Source organism: Piliocolobus tephrosceles, chromosome 5 (genome assembly GCF_002776525.5).
Source record: "Piliocolobus tephrosceles isolate RC106 chromosome 5, ASM277652v3, whole genome shotgun sequence".
Classification (NCBI taxonomy): domain Eukaryota; kingdom Metazoa; phylum Chordata; class Mammalia; order Primates; family Cercopithecidae; genus Piliocolobus; species Piliocolobus tephrosceles.
The window spans coordinates 99130246-99149679 of record NC_045438.1 but is presented as its reverse complement, the minus strand read 5'-3'; the positions used below and the strand labels follow the sequence as shown (position 1 = coordinate 99149679).

Below are 19434 nucleotides of genomic sequence, written 5' to 3'. Positions count from 1 at the left end.
TATGGGAAGAGACTAAGATAGAAGTACCTCTCATTCAGATTCAGATGAGGGAAAGCAGTCATATGCCTCTATTTTGAAGGACAGCATAAAACACTTTTGTGAATTCTGTACTGACAATCTTTTTTTTTTTTTTTTTTAAGAGACTGGGTCTCACTCTGTTGCCCAGGCTGGAGTGAAGTAGTACAATCATAGCTAACTGCACCCTTGAACTCCTGGGCTGAAGCTATTCTCCCTCTTCAGCCTCCTGAGTAGCTTGAATGACTACAGGCACACACACCACCATGCCCACCTTTTTTAATTTTTATTAATATTATTATCTGTAGAGACGTGGTTGCCCAGGCTGGTATCAAACTCCTGGCCTTAAGCAATCCTCCTGCCCCAGCCTCCCAAAGTGCTGGGATTAAAGGAATGAGCCACCATGCTCAGATGTACTGGGACTCTTGATAAAGTTTGTTATTCAATATTTCCTTTGGGGAGCTAACATCTGGGCATCTCCCAGGGCTCCATAATGATGGCTGTTGGCTTCAGTTTTGTCAGCCACCCAGTCTGTATATGAGTCCTCTATTCCACCTGACCTTTCCCCATCCCTTAAACACACCCCTTGAAGTTCCAGAGTCTGTATATTTCCAAGGCTCCTTTGGGTATGGCCTGACCCAGCACATGGCCATGGTGACCACATTGCTCAAAATCAAATCTCTGGATGTTATGGGGTCCGTGCCATGCCAAGTGCACCAGCCATGTGAAAGAAAATGTGATGCGGGGGGAGATGGGAACCCAGATACCAATAAGAGATACAAGAAAGGCAGCTGGGTGTGGTGGTTCATGCCTGTAATCCCAGCACTTTGGGAGGCCAAGGCTGGCAGATCACCTGAGGTCAGGAGTTCGAGATCAGACTGGCCAACGTGGTAAAATCCCGTTTCTACTAAATATTTAAAAATAAGCCAGGTATGATGGTGGGCACCTGTAATCCCAGCTACTCGGGAAGCAGGAGAATTGCTTGAACCCGGTAGGCAGAGGTTGTACAGAGCCGAGATTGTGCCACTACGCTCCAATCTGGGCGACAGAGCAAGACGCCATCTCAAAAAAAAAAGAGAGAGACAGAGATACAAGAAGGGCAAATCTGGAAGCAGTCAGAGGTGAGGTTCAGGGTCAGATAGCTCCAGAACCCAACTGCTGGGGTTTAAGTTCTCATTCTGTCATTTATTCTCCAAGTGTCCTTCAGCAAGTTCCTTAGCCTTCTGTTCCTCACTTTCATAATCTATAAAACAAGAGATAATAGTAAAACACACTTCATGGGGTTTTGATACAATTAATTAAAGTTCTTGGCACATAATTAGATTTCTCTAAAAAAAAATGCTTATTACTATCATCATCATTATTTCCTGGAGTAAAGAATTGGAAGCCATGAAGGAAAGTTTCCCCAGCTGTATTCATTTCCTTGGGCTGCCATCCCCAGTTACCACAAATCAGGTGACTTGAAAGCACAGAAACGTATTATCTCACAGTACAGGAGTCCAGAAGTCTATGAAATCATGGGATCATTATGGTTGCTTCCTTCTGGAATCTCTGTGGGAGAAACCATCCCCTGTCTCTCTCCTAATGACTGGTGGTGGCCAACAATCCCTGGTGTTCCTTGGCTTGTAGATGCATCACTGCAGTGTCTGCTTCCATCTTCTCTGTGTCCCTGTGTCTTTGCCTTTTCTGTTCCATAAAGACATTTTTGCTGCATTTAGGGCGCCCCCCAATCCAGTGTCATCTCATTTTGAACCTTACATTAATTACATCTGCAAGACCTTTATTCCAACTAAGGTCATATTCCGATGTTCCACATGGACATAAATCTTGGGGTGACTATTCATCCTACTACAGCAACTAAGAGCAGGTTAAATAAAATCAGAAGAAACCACGAACAATTCCTGGAAAGAATGTCGTCAAACCATGGTCATGTTGTTTATGAGCTAAAAAGACTGTGTTGTGTGGGTGGTCAATCCAGCAAACTGGGCTACCCTGAAGGTCATCACTGAGTCCGAACCAACTGTCAAACACAGAGTTAATCAATGTACTCTCATTCCAACTGGGGCAAACTTCTCTGGAGAAAACACGTATCTGACAGGAGTAAGCTATGCACATCAGGTAACACACACATGTAGTGAGCTCTTTGCCCTGTCTCTCCTGACATGTTGTAGTCACAATTTAACCCCAAACTCATTCTGACACTGAGTAATGCAATGCAAAGGGCATGGGCTTTGGAGCCTCAGGGAACTGAATTCTAATGTCATCCTCTGCAACTTACTAGCTCCACTTGCCACCATCATGGCCTCAGATGAGGTACGTACCCTCTCCAAGCCTTAATTTCTGCATCTGAAAATTGGTCATAATACCACTAACAACTTGTAAAGTTGCTCTAGGTATGAAATCTAATATATGCAGAAGCTGCACCTAAGTACCTGGTGTAAATTTCAATGAGTGATTGCTATTTGTCTTAGTCTATTTGCACTGCTATAACAAAATGCCTGAGACTGGATAACCTATAAAGACTAGAAATTCATTTCTCACAGTTCTGGAGGTTGGAAGTTCAAGATGGCACCTTGCTACTGAGTCTCCCAGAAGGGACAAACGTTATGTCCTCACATGGTAGGAAGACCAGAGGGCAGGAGGGCTTACCTAGTTCACTCCAGCCCTTCTATAAGGTCACTAATCCCATTCATGAGGGCTCCACCCTCATAAATGAATCACCTCCTAAAGTTCCCACATCTTAATACTATCACACTGGTGATTATGTTTCAACATATGAATACAGGAAGACAAATTTAGAAAAATAACACTATTAGTATCATTATTGTGAGGTAGTAATTTCATCTCTCCCCTACGAGGCTTGAGGGCAAGGAAGCCAAAGGGACCTTGAAGAAGAGCTGTGAAGATCCATGTGTCTACATGTATCTCATCATCTCTTCCCCCACCACTACCGGCATTACAGCACAAAAGTAAACTGCATAAACACACTGTAAATATTCATTGATGTAAATGACACACAAACGGCATTACAAATATAAGCACTGCCTCAATGAATGAACCTCCAATAGCCTTTCAAAATTTGGAGCCCAACCAGGACAGCCTATGGCAAAGTCTTTCCCTTTCTTGACTTAGCAAATGAACACTGCACAGAGCAAAGGCAACACAAAGTAGTATTCGTCCTCTAGTGTATGTCAACATTTAGAGAGGCTTGGACCATATAAAAATGGTATTTGTAGGCCAGGCATGATGGCTCACCCCTGTAATCCCAGCAATTAGGGAGGCTAAGGCAGACGGATCACTTGAGGCCAGTAGTTTGAGACCAGCCTGGTCAACATGGTGAAACCCTGTCTCTACTAAAAACACAAAAATTGGCTGAGTGTGGTGGTGTGGGCCTGTAACCCCAGTTACTTGGGGGGCTGAGGTGTGAGAATTGCTTGAACCCAATAGGTGGAGGTTACAGTGAGCCAAGATCACACCACTGCACTCCAGCCTGGGTGACAAAACAACACTTTGTCTCAAAAAAAAAAAAAAAACATTATTTGGAGGCCACATAACTCCTCTTTCATGAGAGCATTTTTATTACTTTATTTACTTTGTATTACCACAATAATACATGTTTACTGGAGAAATGTTAGAAAGTACAGGCAAGCAAAAACAATAAAATCATTCTTAATTTCAGATATATAGAGTTTTTTTTTCTTTAACAATATATTGTGACATTTTCCCAGTCACTAGACTTCAACATCATTTTTTAAAGTTGTCTAATATTCCATTATATAAACCCACCAATATTCATTTAACCTATCCCCCATCAGAGGAATTTTAACTTCATTCCAATGTTTTGTTACTGTAAACAGAAATGCAATGAAATGAGCTTATTCCTTATTTGTTTTACAAATTCATAATAATTTGGCATTTAATATAACCCTGCTCCCTTCCCCAAACACTTGCAATTAACCCAAAAGTAAATTTCCTTCGTTTATGAAAAACTGATTTTTTATCCAGTCTGAAAATCTGCTCTCCGCTTCGGCTGTATGATCTGAAGCAAGCTCTTTCCTGACCTTCTGTATCCAGTAACTAATAAGTTGTCAGCATTCTTGGCTCTGGCTACTTAGCTTACTTGTTCAGGGCATAAGGCTTACGGGGTCAATGTCATGGGATGTGAGCTTGATAAAACAGGCCAGTTAGTTACAAGTTCAAAGACTATTTCTGTAACTCCAGACAGCTGTCATTTAAAAACTGGCTGTTAGTTTCCAAGGAACTGGGCAAAAGAGCATAGGTAGATCCACACAAATCCATCACCAGTACTGGAAAGATAATGTGTCAATAGCTTCATCTTGCCCATAGAAAACAGTTCAGAAAAGTATTCATATTTAAAACTGGGGAGGCTGTAGGAAAACAAGAAAGAATAATATTGGCAAGACAATTGGCTGACCTTATACATATCTTGGTTTATCAGCTTAGTCTGTGAGTATCCCGCCATTTCCACGTGAGAAAAATTCAGCAACACGTTTCAAATTGCGGATGGTGGTGTTATTTAACTGGCAATATTCTCTTGCAGCTGACACAGCCCTTGGCACTGATGATGTATATGATGAAAAAGGATGCCAGTGTGATGTATCAGTGGAAGACCTCACCCCACCACTTAAAACTGTCATTCGCGCTATCAGGTTGGTGAAATCTTGAACAAAGTGATTCAGAGACATACTTATGATTAATTGAATTACGATGTTGCTAAATTATTTTTCTGCAGGTGAATGTCCTGGAATAAACACTTTCCCTTTTCCTATTCATCCATATGCCTATTGAATTGTAAAATATTTGTTTCTTAATAGAAAACTCTGCTGTGTTCAACACAGAGTTATAAAACGTGGGTGGGATTTGAAAAGCCAGGTCATGTTTCAGAGATTACACGAGTCTTGGCTTGTCATGTGTATTTACTGCTTTAAGGACATATAGTTTATTGATGCAATTGGATTTTTAAATTATTTTTATGACTTGCTCCAATCTATATTCTGTACAGAATTGTATATCAAAGAAAAGGCCTTGTAGGTTATTTCAAAATGGGTTGAGTTCTGAAAATGGGAAACCTAAAGTATTTTGCAGTGACTTAGTCTTATTATCTGAAATGTAATTGTTAAAGGCTGATCTTAATTTGCTTCCTCTACTGGTGGCAGAGAGCTAAGAGAGTATACCCAGCAACTTAAATTTACATTTTCCGTGACCTTTCCCACCACACACACACACAGACAGCCGCATGCATGTGCACACACACACACACACGCAATCAAGATCTGGACTAGATTAACTGCTGCATGCTCAGCTGGCCCAGTTTAATCCTTTTGGGAGAATTTGTATATGTCAGGGAATGCTGAGTAACTATATTGCAAAAAAAAGAAATACCTCTGCCTGTTGGTGAAAAACTAGAAGAAAGTTCAAAATATCCAAACCAGGCCAGGTGCGGTGCCTCATGCCTGTAATCCCAGCACTATGGGAGGCTGAGAGGGGCAGATCACTTGAGGTTAGGAGTTCGAGATAAGACTGGCCAACATGGCGAAACCCCATCTCTACTAAAAATACAAAAATTAGCTGGGTGTGGTGGCAGGCACCTGTAATCCCAGATACTTGGGAGGCTGAAGCAGGAGAATTGCTTGAACCCGGGAGGTGGAGGTTGCAGTGAACTGAAATCATGCCAGTGCACTCCAGTCTGGGCAACAGAACAAGATTCTGTCTCCAAAAAATAAAATAAAATAAAATATCCAAACCAATTTAGCTATTCACATGTTTGGTCTAATCTTGAATATTAGTATGATTGATTACTTATTTATGTTTTTAGTTGGTCATTGGGCATCATGTTAGACATTTATTTACTCTATAGTTGAGAGTCACTAGGAAAGCAGAAATGAGTTCTAAAGATTTTCATAAATGTTGTGGGTGCAAAGAAAATCATGGCGTGATGAAACTCCAGAACATGTTTAAACACTATCTGCAGCAGCAGACTATAAAAAAAAGTGAAGTCCAATTACTTCTCAATGGAACCCTCAAGTCTCAAACCCTATGGGTGAAGAGATTACACCTTCCTATTTGGCCTGGACAGTCCCAAATTATGCCTCTAGTCTCATCATTAGCGTTAATAATGCTCCCATCTTTCTCAAAGTATCCCAGTTTGGACAACCAATTATACAGTCACCCTATCTCTGGTGAACCTAGAAGCCTTGGGTGATGTATAAGCTCAGATAACCGAGAATATGTAGTGAAATGTTGTCTGAAACCTTCAGTTAAAGGGATAGAGAGGATTTAGAACTGCACTATCCAATATGATAGCCACTGGCTACTTGAGGTTACTGAGGCTATTTAAATTTGAATTAATTAAAATGAAATACATTTTAAAATTCAGTTGATCAGTGGCACCATTCATATTTCAACTGGTCAATAGCCACAGGTGGCCAGTGGCTACTTCATTAGACAAAGAAACAAAACATTTCCCTTGTCACAGAAAATTCTATTGAATATTACTGGTCTAGAAGTCACCTTGAAATTTTTCACGTGTTGAGTATATCCATAAAAGACCCTAAAGTGAAGGTGGGGCAATTCAGTCCATGAATTAATCTGACTTGCAACAAGTATGGAAAATCTTATCTAGTGAGAGCAGATTAGGCTTCCTAAAAGTCATACTTAACCCAGTTTATGTCATTTCCCAAGACCTTCTGAAGCTTTCTGCTTTTGCTTTACAACCTATAAAAAGGATTGTGAGCTGCAAGAAAGAAAATGAAATAGGTTTATTCTGCTAGCTAAGCACTTTAGCAATGGCTTAAGATTTACTTTGTTATTCTTCTTGAAACTTGACTGATTTTTGTGAAGTCCTTTGAAGAATTCTTTTGCTTTTCAGAATTCTTTCTTGGTTCTTATTTTTAATGGAACTTTACTATTTACATGTCTATCTTTTTGTAGATTCTTGATGTTTTCTGCTTGCTGCATTGCGATACCTGAGGGAGATGTTTTTCTCCTCCATATCCTGATTCTGCTTAGTGGTTTTTCATCACTTCTAAATTCCATTTCAAATTAACAGATTATGTCACTTGAACCCAGGAGGCGGAGGCTGCAGTGAGCTGAGATCGTGCCACTGCACTTCACCCTAGAAGACAGAACAAGACTCTGTCTGAAAAATAAAAATAAAAATAAAATAAAGAAAATACAATTAAATTAACAGATTCTGTAAAAACCTAATAGCGTAGGTTTATACCAATAGCTTAATAACCTAACTGAAAATTTTTTATTCATGGTGTACTTAATTTCTAAAGATACTTAATTTAAAAACCAACCAATACAATTAGCAGTTCTAAAAAGAAGTTTGCAGGTATAAGTCCTAAATCTTATGCAGAAGTGTTCTTTTCCTAAGGAGTTTAATTATGTTAATAAGTTCAACATCAGTTGCCGGCGGGTTTTTTGCCAGAACCAGCCCACCTCTTGCAGCTCCCCTGAAGCTGTATGTATATGTATAGGCTGATTGCAAGTGTGAAACATCTATTATTCATCTCTAAAATAGTAACTTTGGGCATTTTTCTTGTTATTTTTTAATTGTTAGAATATTTAATATGAATATTTAAATATGCCTTTTGTATTTCAGTAACTCTTGCAATAGTAGTTTTTCCTAACAGCCAAATTAAAATATGTAACAAAAAATATGTATTCCACTGCAAGGATGACAATATGGAAAATAATATTACTATCTTCACAAAGAGCAAAGAGTTCTTATTTTCAGTTATCAATATTTATTGAACATCTGCCATTTTTTAGAGATGATTCAGGACACTCTTTGAACTTGTCTGATTTCTATTATCCAAATGCACTCTGACACTTTTTAAAAAACAAATAATATCACTGTTTATGGTACATAGTAAAGAATGACTATTCTTAGACTATTTCCAAACTATGTCTTTTACTCAGAAGAAAATTTAGTTTTGTATATTTCTTCCAGAATTATCATAGATTTTTCTCAAAATATTATTTCAGGGAAATGCAAAAATTTGCTGGAAATGTGTTTTGAAACTCACCTGTAGGAGTAAAGATTGTACTTATTTTTAACAAAAGCCCCATATTTTAGTGATTCAGTTCAAACAATGTTAAGTTTCTTTTTATCCACTCATAGAAATTAGTCCCTAAATGGAAAGATAAAATTAGCAGGAAAGTAAACAAACAAATGGATAGACTCTAGAGGATTCTACACACTCACTTATACCTATTTCATAGTAGATCACCCGTTTTTCTATCACTGTCTTAAAACTATAGCCCATAAATTACCTAGATATGTTCCTTCACAATGTCAAGCATCTGGCTAACTGGGACTATCTGAAGGTAACGGACTATTCCTTTTCATGCTAGTACTTGGCTTTGTAGTCATTACATACAAATATATGAATCTTGGGCAAAATTTTACACAAAAATTAATATATATTTTTAAATTTTAAATAACAGGCCAGGCATGGTGACTCATACCTGTAAACCTAGCAGTTTGGGAGGCTGAGTTGGGCAGATCACTTTAGCTCAGGAATTCAAGACCAGTCTGGGCAACACGGTAAAAACCTGTCTCTAAAGGAAAAAAAAAAAAAAATGAATGATACTAAAATAACAAATATTTGAAAGTCATATACACCTGCATATTTATGGAAGAGCCCCAGAATAATAGCCTTTTGAAATACAACAGAAATTGTCTTTATGTACTGAACTGGCAGGTAATTTATCAGATATGCACACCAATGCAACATATAAGTACTGTGTAAAGGATTCACCATTTGGGGGAAAGAGCTTTGTTAAAACAGTGCAGTGCAAAGCTTACCTGCTTCTTACCAGTATTGTTTTCATAGAATTACTACATCTAGAATCAAGGTTACTCTTTTCTTTCAATTTTTAAAACTATTTCAACAGATATAAAATTACCCTGTCAAATTGCTATTAAAAGTTTCTAAGCACTAATCTCTTCACGGATTGGTACCCAACAGTTGGTGAAGCTGCTCTGGTCCTTAGACCACACTTTTAAGGCCACTCTTAATAAGATCCTCAGTGACAGTTGTTTTCCTGTCAGTTTGTTTTATACAACCATGTTTTCTGTCAGTTGTCAAGAACTGAATCAAAATACCGTGCAACCTGTTCTTTTTGTGAATATCAACAAAACCACTGATGCAGATTACTCATTATTTTGAAGAGAAATGACCAAGAAACTATCGATTGTGTCTTGCTCTTACCGTCTCTTACTATCTCCATGCAATAATGGTCGTGCCTGCTATGTTTCACTTTATGCATCCTTTTCTTTCCCAGGCCAGACTAGCCTTTTAGAGAATCAAATAAATACATGAATAAGGTCCAGGGTGAAAACTCAAAGAAGTCTTTAGTTGAAACTGAAGCCCGACTTTATACTGGTACCATTGGCTAATTCTATCCCCTCCTCCCCCCCCCCCCCCCGAAGCTGCTAGGGAGAAGTAGTCCAAGAAACAGGACAGCCCCTCTACACCCTTGAGCAACTCACACTCCCTCTTCAAGCCTCTGTTTCCTCATTGGCAAACTGGGGATGGTAATGGTATTGACTTCATAGGGTTGTAGTAAGGATTAATAAATGAATAAACATTTGCAAAGCACTTAGAACAGAATACACGGTCAGCACTATGTAGATGCTAATATTATTACCCTTGAGTTGTCTGGACTCCTTACGCCTTCCAGCATGCTGCCTCCACTGCCCATCCTCTGCTCTGGGTCAGCCTTTTCCTTTCTGAGCCCCACCCACTCCCATGATGAGTCACATGAGAGGAGCACTTTGTTGCCTCTTCTGAAGGATACTCCCATCTTCCAAAACATATACAGCCTCACCTGCTTGCATCTCCTTCACCTGGAAGCACTTGCCATTTTCCCTTTGAAGTTACCTTCCCACCACCTGGGCTGAGAAATTACTCAGAGCTGGAAGAACAATTTTTTTTTTTTTGAGACAGAGTTTCACTCTTGTTGCCCAGGCTGGAATGCAATGGCACGATCTTGGCTCACCACAACCTCCACCTCCCAGGTTCAAGCAATTCTCCTGCCTTAGCCTCTCGAGTAGCTGGGATTGCAGACATGCGCCACCATGCCCAGCTAATTTTGTATTTTTAGTAGAGACAGGGTTTCTCCATGTTAGTCAGGCTGGTCTCGAACTCTTGACCTCAGGTGACCCGCCCACTTCAGCTTCCCAAAGTGCTAGGATTACAGGCATGAGTCACTGTGCCTGGCCTGGAAGAGCAATTTTTTCACCCATGAAGAGCAACCATGAGTCAATGTTCCAAGTAAATCTCACCTCTTTTCTCCTCAGGGTGAGCTTGTTGCCTTCCCAGGCACCCTCTGAAGAAGCAACAGGACAATGAAAGGAAGAAGTTAGCTCTTCCCTCTCCCTCCCTGACCCTGGTCGAGGCCTGATTATAGACTCTTAAAGCTCCTCCCAGGGGTTCAGTGCATGCATCTGAAAAATAGCTCTTGAGTTTCAACTGTGCACCAGGCACAGAGATAAACGTTAACAAGAAAGATGGATCCCTGCTGAGAGTTGTGAGGAGCTACCAGAAAAGTAGAATCAATTACAACACAGAGCAGCATATTACTACAATGACAGAACTCCAGGAAGGTTTAGGCCAACCTATATGGGCACTTTTGGGGAAGGTAGCATTTGGGAAGACTCTAAAAGAAGGAAAAGAAGAAATCTGGTAGATATGTAGGAACTAGCCGGGTTACTAAGGAGGGTGGTAGAGGATGGGCAGAGAACACTGCAATTGCAAAGAAGCAGAAGTGAAGGTGGCATTAGAAAGTATGAGTGATAGGCCGGGTGCGGTGGCTCAAGCCTGTAATCCCAGCACTTTGGGAGGCCCAGACGGGCGGATCACGAGGTCAGGAGATCGAAACCATCCTGGCTAACACGGTGAAACCCCGTCTCTACTAAAAAAATATGGAAAAAAAAAAAAACTAGCCGGGCGAGGTGGCGGGCGCCTGTAGTCCCAGCTACTCGGGAGGCTGAGGCAGGAGAATGGCGTGAACCCGGGAGGCGGAGCTTGCAGTGAGCCGAGATGGCGCCACTGCACTCCAGCCTGGGCGACAGAGCGAGACTCTGTCTCAAAAAAAAAAAAAGAAAGAAAGAAAGAAAGTATGAGTGACAGTTGAAGGTGGAGAACAAGGATGAGGAGAGTATGGCTGAAGGGAGGAGCAGGAACCCTAAGAATGAACAGGAACGTGGAGGATTCTAAGTACAGAAATGAATTTATCAGATCCTTGCATTATATGGTTTGGATCTGTGTCCTTGCCCAAATCCCGTGTGGAACTGTAATCCCCAGTGTCGGAGGAGGAGCCTGGTGGGAGGTGATTAGATCTTGGGGGCGGATTTCCCCCTTGCTCTTCTCATAATAGCAAGTGAGTTTTCATGAGATTGGTGGTTTAAAAGTGGGTAGCACCTCCCTCCCACTTCTCTCTCTCTTCCTGCTGCTCCGGCCACATAAGAAGCCTGCTTCCCTTTTGCCTTCCGCCATGGTTGCAGGTTTCCTGAGGCCTCCCCAGTCATGCTTCCTGCAGAGCCTGCAGAACCATGAGCCAAAGAAACGTCTTTTATTTATAAATTTTTCAGTCTCAGGTATTTCTTTATAGCAGTGCAAGAACAGACTAATACAGTGTTTCGTTTGAAAACTTGGAAAGATGACTCTGATTGCAATGTAAGGAATGTATTGGAAAGAGAGAACTATTATTACAATACCTGGATCTGCTGGGGCCTGAACTGGGCAGTCATGATGGAGAAGAGTGAAGGATGGATTTCAGATAGGATTTGAATATTTACTGATTGGAGAGGATGGAGGGAAAGAACAGGAGGAATCAAGGATGGCACATCTGGAGGATGGTGAGACAGGCTGGCTTGAGGGGAGATGGTGCATTATTGCGAGTGTTGAGTTCAAGCAGTCACAGCAGGGCCCAACAGGTAGGTGGATCTCTGAATCTGACATCCAGGAGAGCAATCTGGAATATGGACAAATTTGGTAGCTGTCAGCACAGAGATAAATGGTTTGCAGAAGTCTCACCCCAGGGAGTAAAAAGAGAAGATGGTCAACACAGAAGTCTAAGGTTCACAAACAGGAGCTGCAAAAGTAAGAAGGCTCTGAAGGAGACAGATTCAAAGCAGCCAGACAGATGGAAAACCAGGAGAGTGTGACAGAAGAGGAGCCAGAGGAGGAAAGTGTTTCAAGCAGGAGGCAGATGTTAACGCTGTTAAATGCCGCTAAGAGGTCAAAGAAGATAAAAAATGAGAAGGTCCTTTGAAAGTGGCAACAAGGAGGTCATCCGTGACTTCGGAGAAAAATTCAGTAGAAGGAAAAGGGTTTGAAGCCAGATGGTAAATAGAACACTTTCTTAAATTACCAGAATCTTTCACTCTAATATGAACATAGATGAAGTGTCAAGAATTTCTTTGTAACTAGCAAAGGCTCATCAACTCTTCTAAAATAGCTCAGATCTGATCAGCGAACTGAAGAACCACTAATGACATTTCAGAGTTCCTGAAGTGGGTATGCAAATCAGGCCTCACTGTTACCCTGGGTTGGGTGATAAAGTTTTTCAGTTTTCTTGCCCCTGTGTTCTTCCTGTTCCCATAAGGCATGTATGGGATCATTATCTTCACCATCCCTAAAATGCAGTCTCAGCTGTGAATCCTTCTTACATCTCACTTCATATTTCAGGCAAGAATACTCTGCAAGTAAAGAAGAGGCACATGTTTGCCATTGTGGGTTTTGTTAAATCTACAGGCTGTTTAATCATCACCAGTTCTTAATTTTGCTGATGGCATCTCTGCTATTTTAGCAGAGGTGATGAGTCTTTGTTTGCAAGTCACTATGAAGACATTCTTGACAGTCGATCTATGACATGTTACAGTAAAGGACGCTGCTAAAAGAACATTTTATGGATCATTTAGCACATATCTTTAAAATCAGCTAATATACTCCGTGGAATGTTCTTTTTGCTTGTTTTTGTTTTGAAGGTAATTACTTGTGGCTACATTTGCTCTGAGGCTATGTTAAAGTAGTGTTTTCACTGAAGATGCACTTACTTTGTAGCATGTGAGATATTAACCCTTTTATTTGACTATAATTTAAACTGAGTTTTCTATTATTTGCTAAAAATATAGAATCTCCTATTCCATGCTAAAAATATTTTAAAGTAGTCAACATGTATAGTCAATTTATTTATTTACTTATTCATTTCACACTTTAAAATTTATGCAAGATTTTACACTCCTAAGAAAACAAAATCCCTAAATTTAGTCGCCATATCAATGCTTACAAATTCCTGGCAGGAAAGACTTCCTCGGATTTGGAAGTTCTTGCTTGGGTTTTACTACTCTTACAGTCTTAAAAGAAAATCCAACAAAATCTCCAGGAGGGGTCAGGTGCAGTGGCTCAGGCCTATAAAATTTCAATACTTTGGGAGGCTGAGCTGGGAGGATGGCTTGAGCCCAGGAGTTTGAAACCAACCTGGGAAACATAGCGAGACCCATCTCTACAAACATTTAAAAAAAAAAAAAGCTCTGCAGGAGAGCCTACTAGATCCTGCATATAAAGGACAATAATGGCAAGCATTAGGAGAACAAGTCTAGTTTCAGTGGTGGAAACAGTGTGACCAGAGAATGTCTGAATGTCCTAAGTGAGCCAAATGGAATATCTGCTTGCCCCTACAAGTGAGAACATCAGACAGACTGTACACATGTGGAACTAATGTACATTTCTCTATTAAGAGTTAAAACCAAGAAAATGAGATAAATCAGTGCATCCAGGGACTCCTGGGGTTCCTTGGTCTTTTCTAGTAACCCAATCTAAGATGAAAGGAGAGTGGAGGAATCTTAGGTATATAATTTTATAACTTGCTTTGCAGGTTATAAAACTGTCAGAGTTTAAATACTGTAAACACAAATACAAATCTATATTGTTGAATTATGTTTATGTATTAATAGGAAAACAGCATTAAAAAGTATTCTAAATAACTAACACATATGCCTTCAATAGTGACCCAAATGATCAAGCCCTGCAGCCTTAGTTGTCTGCTGGATTTGTTCCATGATCAATTTCGAGTGAGGACTGCCTCAGGGGAAATTCTGTGATCAAAAGGCTTTGGGTCACCTGAAGGATGAGCCCTGGGGTCCGTGCTTTTAAGACAGATAGATGCTGTATTTCTCATGGAGAGTCAGAAATCAGAAGATAAGGCCGGGCGCGGTGGCTCAAGCCTGTAATCCCAGCACTTTGGGAGGCCGAGGTGGGCGGATCACAAGGTCAGGAGATCGAGACCATCCTGGCTAACACGGTGAAACCCCGTCTCTACTAAAAAAATACAAAAAACTAGCCGGGCGAGGTGGCGGGCGCCTGTAGTCCCAGCTACTCGGGAGGCTGAGGCAGGAGAATGGTGTGAACCCGGGAGAAGGAGCTTGCAGTGAGCTGAGATCTGGCCACTGCACTCCAGCTTGGGCGACAGAGTGAGACTCCGTCTCAAAAAAAAAAAAAAAGAAATCAGAAGATAGAATTTTCCAAACTGGAATGGAAGAGGGAGTATTTCAGTCTGTTTTCTGATGCTTGTAACAGTATCTGAAACTGAGTAGTATAAGGAAAATGAATTTATTTCTTACAGTTATGGAAGTTGGGGGATCTTAAGGGGGGAGGTGCACCTGGTGAGGGCCTTCTTGTTTGTGGGGACTCTCTGTGGCATCCTGAGGCAGCACAGGGCATCACATAGCAAGGGGACTGAGCATGCTAAGTGCTAGCTTAGGTCTCTCTTCCACTTCTTATAAAGCCACCAGTTCCCCTCTCATGATAGCTCATTAATCCATTAATCCATAATTCATTCATACAGACAGAACCCTCACGGTCCAATCACCTCTTATAAGTTCCACCCCTCAATACTGCCACTTTGAGCATAAAATTTCAACATGAATTTTGGAGGGGACATTCAAACCATAACAGAGGGATGTGAAATGCATGTCAGTAGTTTAAGTTAACCCAAATAACCACCATAAAGTGAGGGGTTAAAGGAGAGAAGCCCACATCCACCCCATAAACATAGGATCCGCAATCACAAGGGGACCATTCAGCAACCTTCAGAAACTTAATAATATCCCCAGAGATGAGGGTGCAGAGTAGATAAAGGACTGTCATCTCCTCCAGAAATCATTTCTGATCACCTCTACCAGTCTGGGTTAAACACCCCTCTTCTGCATTCCCATATCACCCTGGGCTTCCCAGCACCTTGCATATCACAAAGTGAGTTGTAACTGTCTGCCTACTTGTCTGTCTGCCCTACTAGACTGGAAGTGCCCCAGCAATAGGATTTGTTTCTTTATCGCTGTATCCCTGGCGTCTAGCACAGAAGCTGGCATATAGTAGGCACTCAATAAATGTTTGATGAATGAATGAATGGACAAATTCTCAAGTCCCACTCATCAGGCATCACTGGGGGAGGCAGTCACATGGAGCTTATCTAGAGAGCTCCAAGCTCTGGACAAATGAAACTCTCAAATCCTATCAGAGCTCACAGTTGCAGCAACCATTGTCTTGCAGCATGATTGTAGAGAGGAAGAGACTGGGGACCAAATGATCATTGTCATCACGTAGGAGGCTTCTTTAACTCTGCCAGCTCCCAGCAGTTAACAGTTTGGAGCCTAACACAATACTCAGCACAACGTCATAGATACTCAATGAATATTCATTGAAAGAATGAATGAATCAGTCACTTTAGCACTTCCTTTCCCTTCCAAGGTAATCCTTTGAAAAATTAATGGAACTCCTTAACTACTTCTTGCATGAAACTTCAGACCTCACTCAAGGAAGGGGAGGCATTTGGGTTCTGATTAGAAGTCTGACACCAAGGCACTCTGACGCCATGCCTATGGGTCTGACATGTGCGACTTAGAAGATTTTGCAAGCCGGCATGAATCATGATCACTTCTTTGCATGACAGCAGGGATTGTTCCACCTCCAACGCACTCCACCACCACACGCCACCACCACCCCAATCCTGTCTCTACTCCAGTGGCTTTCAACCTTGGCCACACATTAGCATCACCTGAAAAGTTTTATAAAATCTTTGGACCACGCCCTGGGACAATTAAAACAGAATATCTGGAGGCAGGTCCCAAGCATTTTTTAAAGCTCCCTAGGTGATTCCAAAGAGCAGCCAAGCTTGGGAAGTACTGCTGTCTTGACAGTCAATCAAACTGCCTCTTCAGTTCACAGTTGGCTGAGCCCTCTCCGCCCTGCACATGGTTTGGCTGCTGGCTGGGTCCGTCCATCTGTTTGGTGGTGGCAGCAGTCACTGCTGCTTCTGTTTTCTCATCGTTCTTATTGCTGCATATTCATATGCAATATTTTTACCCAAATTTAGAGGATTGGAATAAGACTTTTGTAAGATTTTAGAACTCATGGCAGCACAACAAATGCACCTACATTTCCTTATAAGTGCACATGTGTTCATGTGTATATATAGATGCCGTCTACCCAGAGTTTCACTTTGCTTTAGTTATTTCTTCATGCTCAGAAAATTGTATGAGCAGACTTCAGTTTCAAGAGGATGTACCAGTTTAGGTTTGTGATGAATCTTTTACACCCTCTAGTGGTACTGCTGGGACATGTCAGTTTTGTGCGATAGGTTTATTGGACTCCTAGTCTCTTCATAACCAACAGCATCAAGGGAGACAAACCTTAGGGGTCTTTTGCTCTTTGCTGCTGTATTAGTCCCAGGGATGCAATTTACCCTCATGAAGAAAAGAAGCAGGTATGTGACTTACTCCTCAGGCTTTTGCTGGTCCTCCAAAAGGCTCGTCATAGGTGCTCAATGAATATTCACTGAAAGAATGGATGAATCAGTCACTTCGGCACTCCCTTTCCCTTCTAAGGTAATCTTTTGAAAAATTAGTGGAACTTCTTAACTACTTTTTGCATGAAACTTCAGACCTCTCTCAAGGAAGGAGAGACATAGTGAAAACAGGACATTCACTTAGCAAAAGTTTATTGAACACTTACTATGTGCCAGACACATGTGAGTAAAAAGAACCATATCGTATCAAAGTGTCTTTTCATTGTTATTATTTCGTGAAAGTATTAAGATCTTAATGTTAAGACAATAGAGGAACCTTATGATTAAGAGCTCAAAGCTGGAGCCAAACTGGTTCACATGCTAATTCCACAATTACTGGATGTTTAACATCAGGCAAGTTACTTAACCCCTCTGTGCCTCAGTTTCTTTATCTGCAAAATGGAGATGGCAATAGTACCCTTATCATAGAATTATACTATAAAGTGCTGTCTAATATTATTATCATTTTAATCATTAAATGTATCTTAAAGTTCCTAATTTAACTCTAGAATGATTTGCCCAGACATTCTTTCTAGTAGGAAATACACAAGTCATACCAAACTTTTTTTGTAAGCATGTAAGAGGCCACCAAGATCTGCTTCTTCTCCAGGCCAGTTCATGGACTTTCATTTATTCCTGGCTTCAGGGCATTTTCTCTTAGCTCTTCTTATCTAAACCAGGGGTCAGCAAACTATAGCCAGGGGATCAAAATCTAACCCAAGGGGCTTGTTTTTATAAATAAAGTTTTATTGAAATATAGTTACACTCATTCATTTATTTATTGTCCTATGGCTGCTCGCATGCTACAGTGGCTGACTTGAGTAGTTTCAGCGGAGACCGTACAACCCACAAAGCATAAAATATTTACACCTGGCCCTTTATAGAAGAAGCTTTCGGGCCCTTGTCTAGACTCTGAGTTGCTCTGGACTTGCTCCCAGCTGTGTTTAGAGATTAAGACACAGAAGATTTGGGCTAGCCTATGTGAGAACTAAGCATGAAACCAGATTTCACTCTTCTACCTGCCAATAAGAACTCCCCTACTCCCCTGGTCTCCCCACCACACCATTATCCTGTAGTTAAAGCCCTTAGTATATGAAATGCAAGTCTTATGGAAAAAAATTGAAGAATTGAAAGACCTTTGGAATTCATAGTTCGATAGCTACTTTGAGACGTTTTCCTCAATTTTCAGCACCCACATATTTTTCCTGGTGTCTAGAATTATTGAACTCTGAGCTTCCCTGCTCCCTGCAAATAACTAGATAATGGCCTACTCTCTCCTCTTCTCAAAGGCTAATTGGGTAGCTTTTTGCTCATGATATACCTTGGGAATATATTATGTATATATATATTGCTGGAAAATATACCTTGTAAAGCAAAACTAACAGACTCCAATGAGACTGATGTATATATCCTACAAAATGAGGTAAAGGAAGCAGACAGCCCCTAAAATTTGTGATAAAAGGTAAAACATTACAATTATTGGAGATGGGTAACCCATATTAGCCATGGACTGATTCCCAGAAGGGACCCTATGAGAGAATGCAGATGGCCAGGTTGAAAGGCAGATGTATTCCAAGCATGGGATCCCCTCTGGAAAGACAAGGACAGAGATGAACAAATGACTAACGTGGCTTTGGATTCATTTGCGTGAGACTGTCAGAGCATACAAGGCACAGTAGGAGGTCAGACTCATAGACAGCCTAAACATTCTCCTTAATGTTTACAAGATTGCCTGCCTGGGACTCACTCTGTGATGCAGCACCGTGAGTGGAATGGTAAAAATGTGGACCTTGGCATCTGCAGTAACCTTGTTCTTACTAGTTCTGTGACCTTGAACAGGTAACTCAACCTCCTGACCTTTACTTGACCCAGATGTCAAAAGTGGAAAATTCTTAGAGTTTTAAGTTGACAGAATGCAGGTAAAGTGCTTAGCACAGCACCAGCCATCCAGCCAGGCACAACTCCTGAAGACCCACTCAACATTAAGTTGAAGAGAGCAAGATCTATGTCTTGCTCAACTTTGTGTCCCCGCCATCCAGCTCTGTGTCCAGCAGATGGATAGTGGGTGCCCAGGTTAAGTTCATTGCATCATAAAGACAGAGGCAGTTCCAGGCATTCCAATGATGACCAGAGAAATAAGAAAATGCTGCAGGGGTCAAGGAGGACAATACTAAATACTCAGAGATGCTTTCTCAAACTTAGCTTAGACACAAATTTTCTTCTCTCTACCTTCTATTTTGATCATGAAAATCATGTACTGTCCTGGAAGAAGTGAGAGGGGATTGGGTAGAAAGAGGGAGGCTGAGATAATTGAATAATGTAAACATGTCAAGTTACATGACCCCGCTGACCAGGCATCTTCAGTCACAGAGTATGATGGCTAAAACAGCTAGGAGCCCCAGAGAGCATCCCTCACACCTGGTCCTGGTTAGAGCAAGCCAGGCACACATGATTTTTGGAAGCACTGATAGCAATCTCCTAGGAATGAAAAACTGAGATTGTATTCTTTTTAGACTCTAGCCACATGTTTTCTATTGT

At 41.0% G+C, this 19434-nt stretch overlaps 1 protein-coding gene across 1 annotated transcript in view; it reads left to right on the top strand.

Annotated features, from left to right (window-relative positions):
* Positions 1-19434, top strand: part of KCNQ5 (potassium voltage-gated channel subfamily Q member 5) — a 579251-nt gene that overhangs the window by 544695 nt on the left and 15122 nt on the right. Inside the window, exon 10 of the mRNA XM_031935624.1 lies at positions 4577-4685. Coding sequence (XP_031791484.1) covers positions 4577-4685 — 109 coding nt within the window. The remainder of the gene's footprint in view (positions 1-4576; positions 4686-19434) is intronic.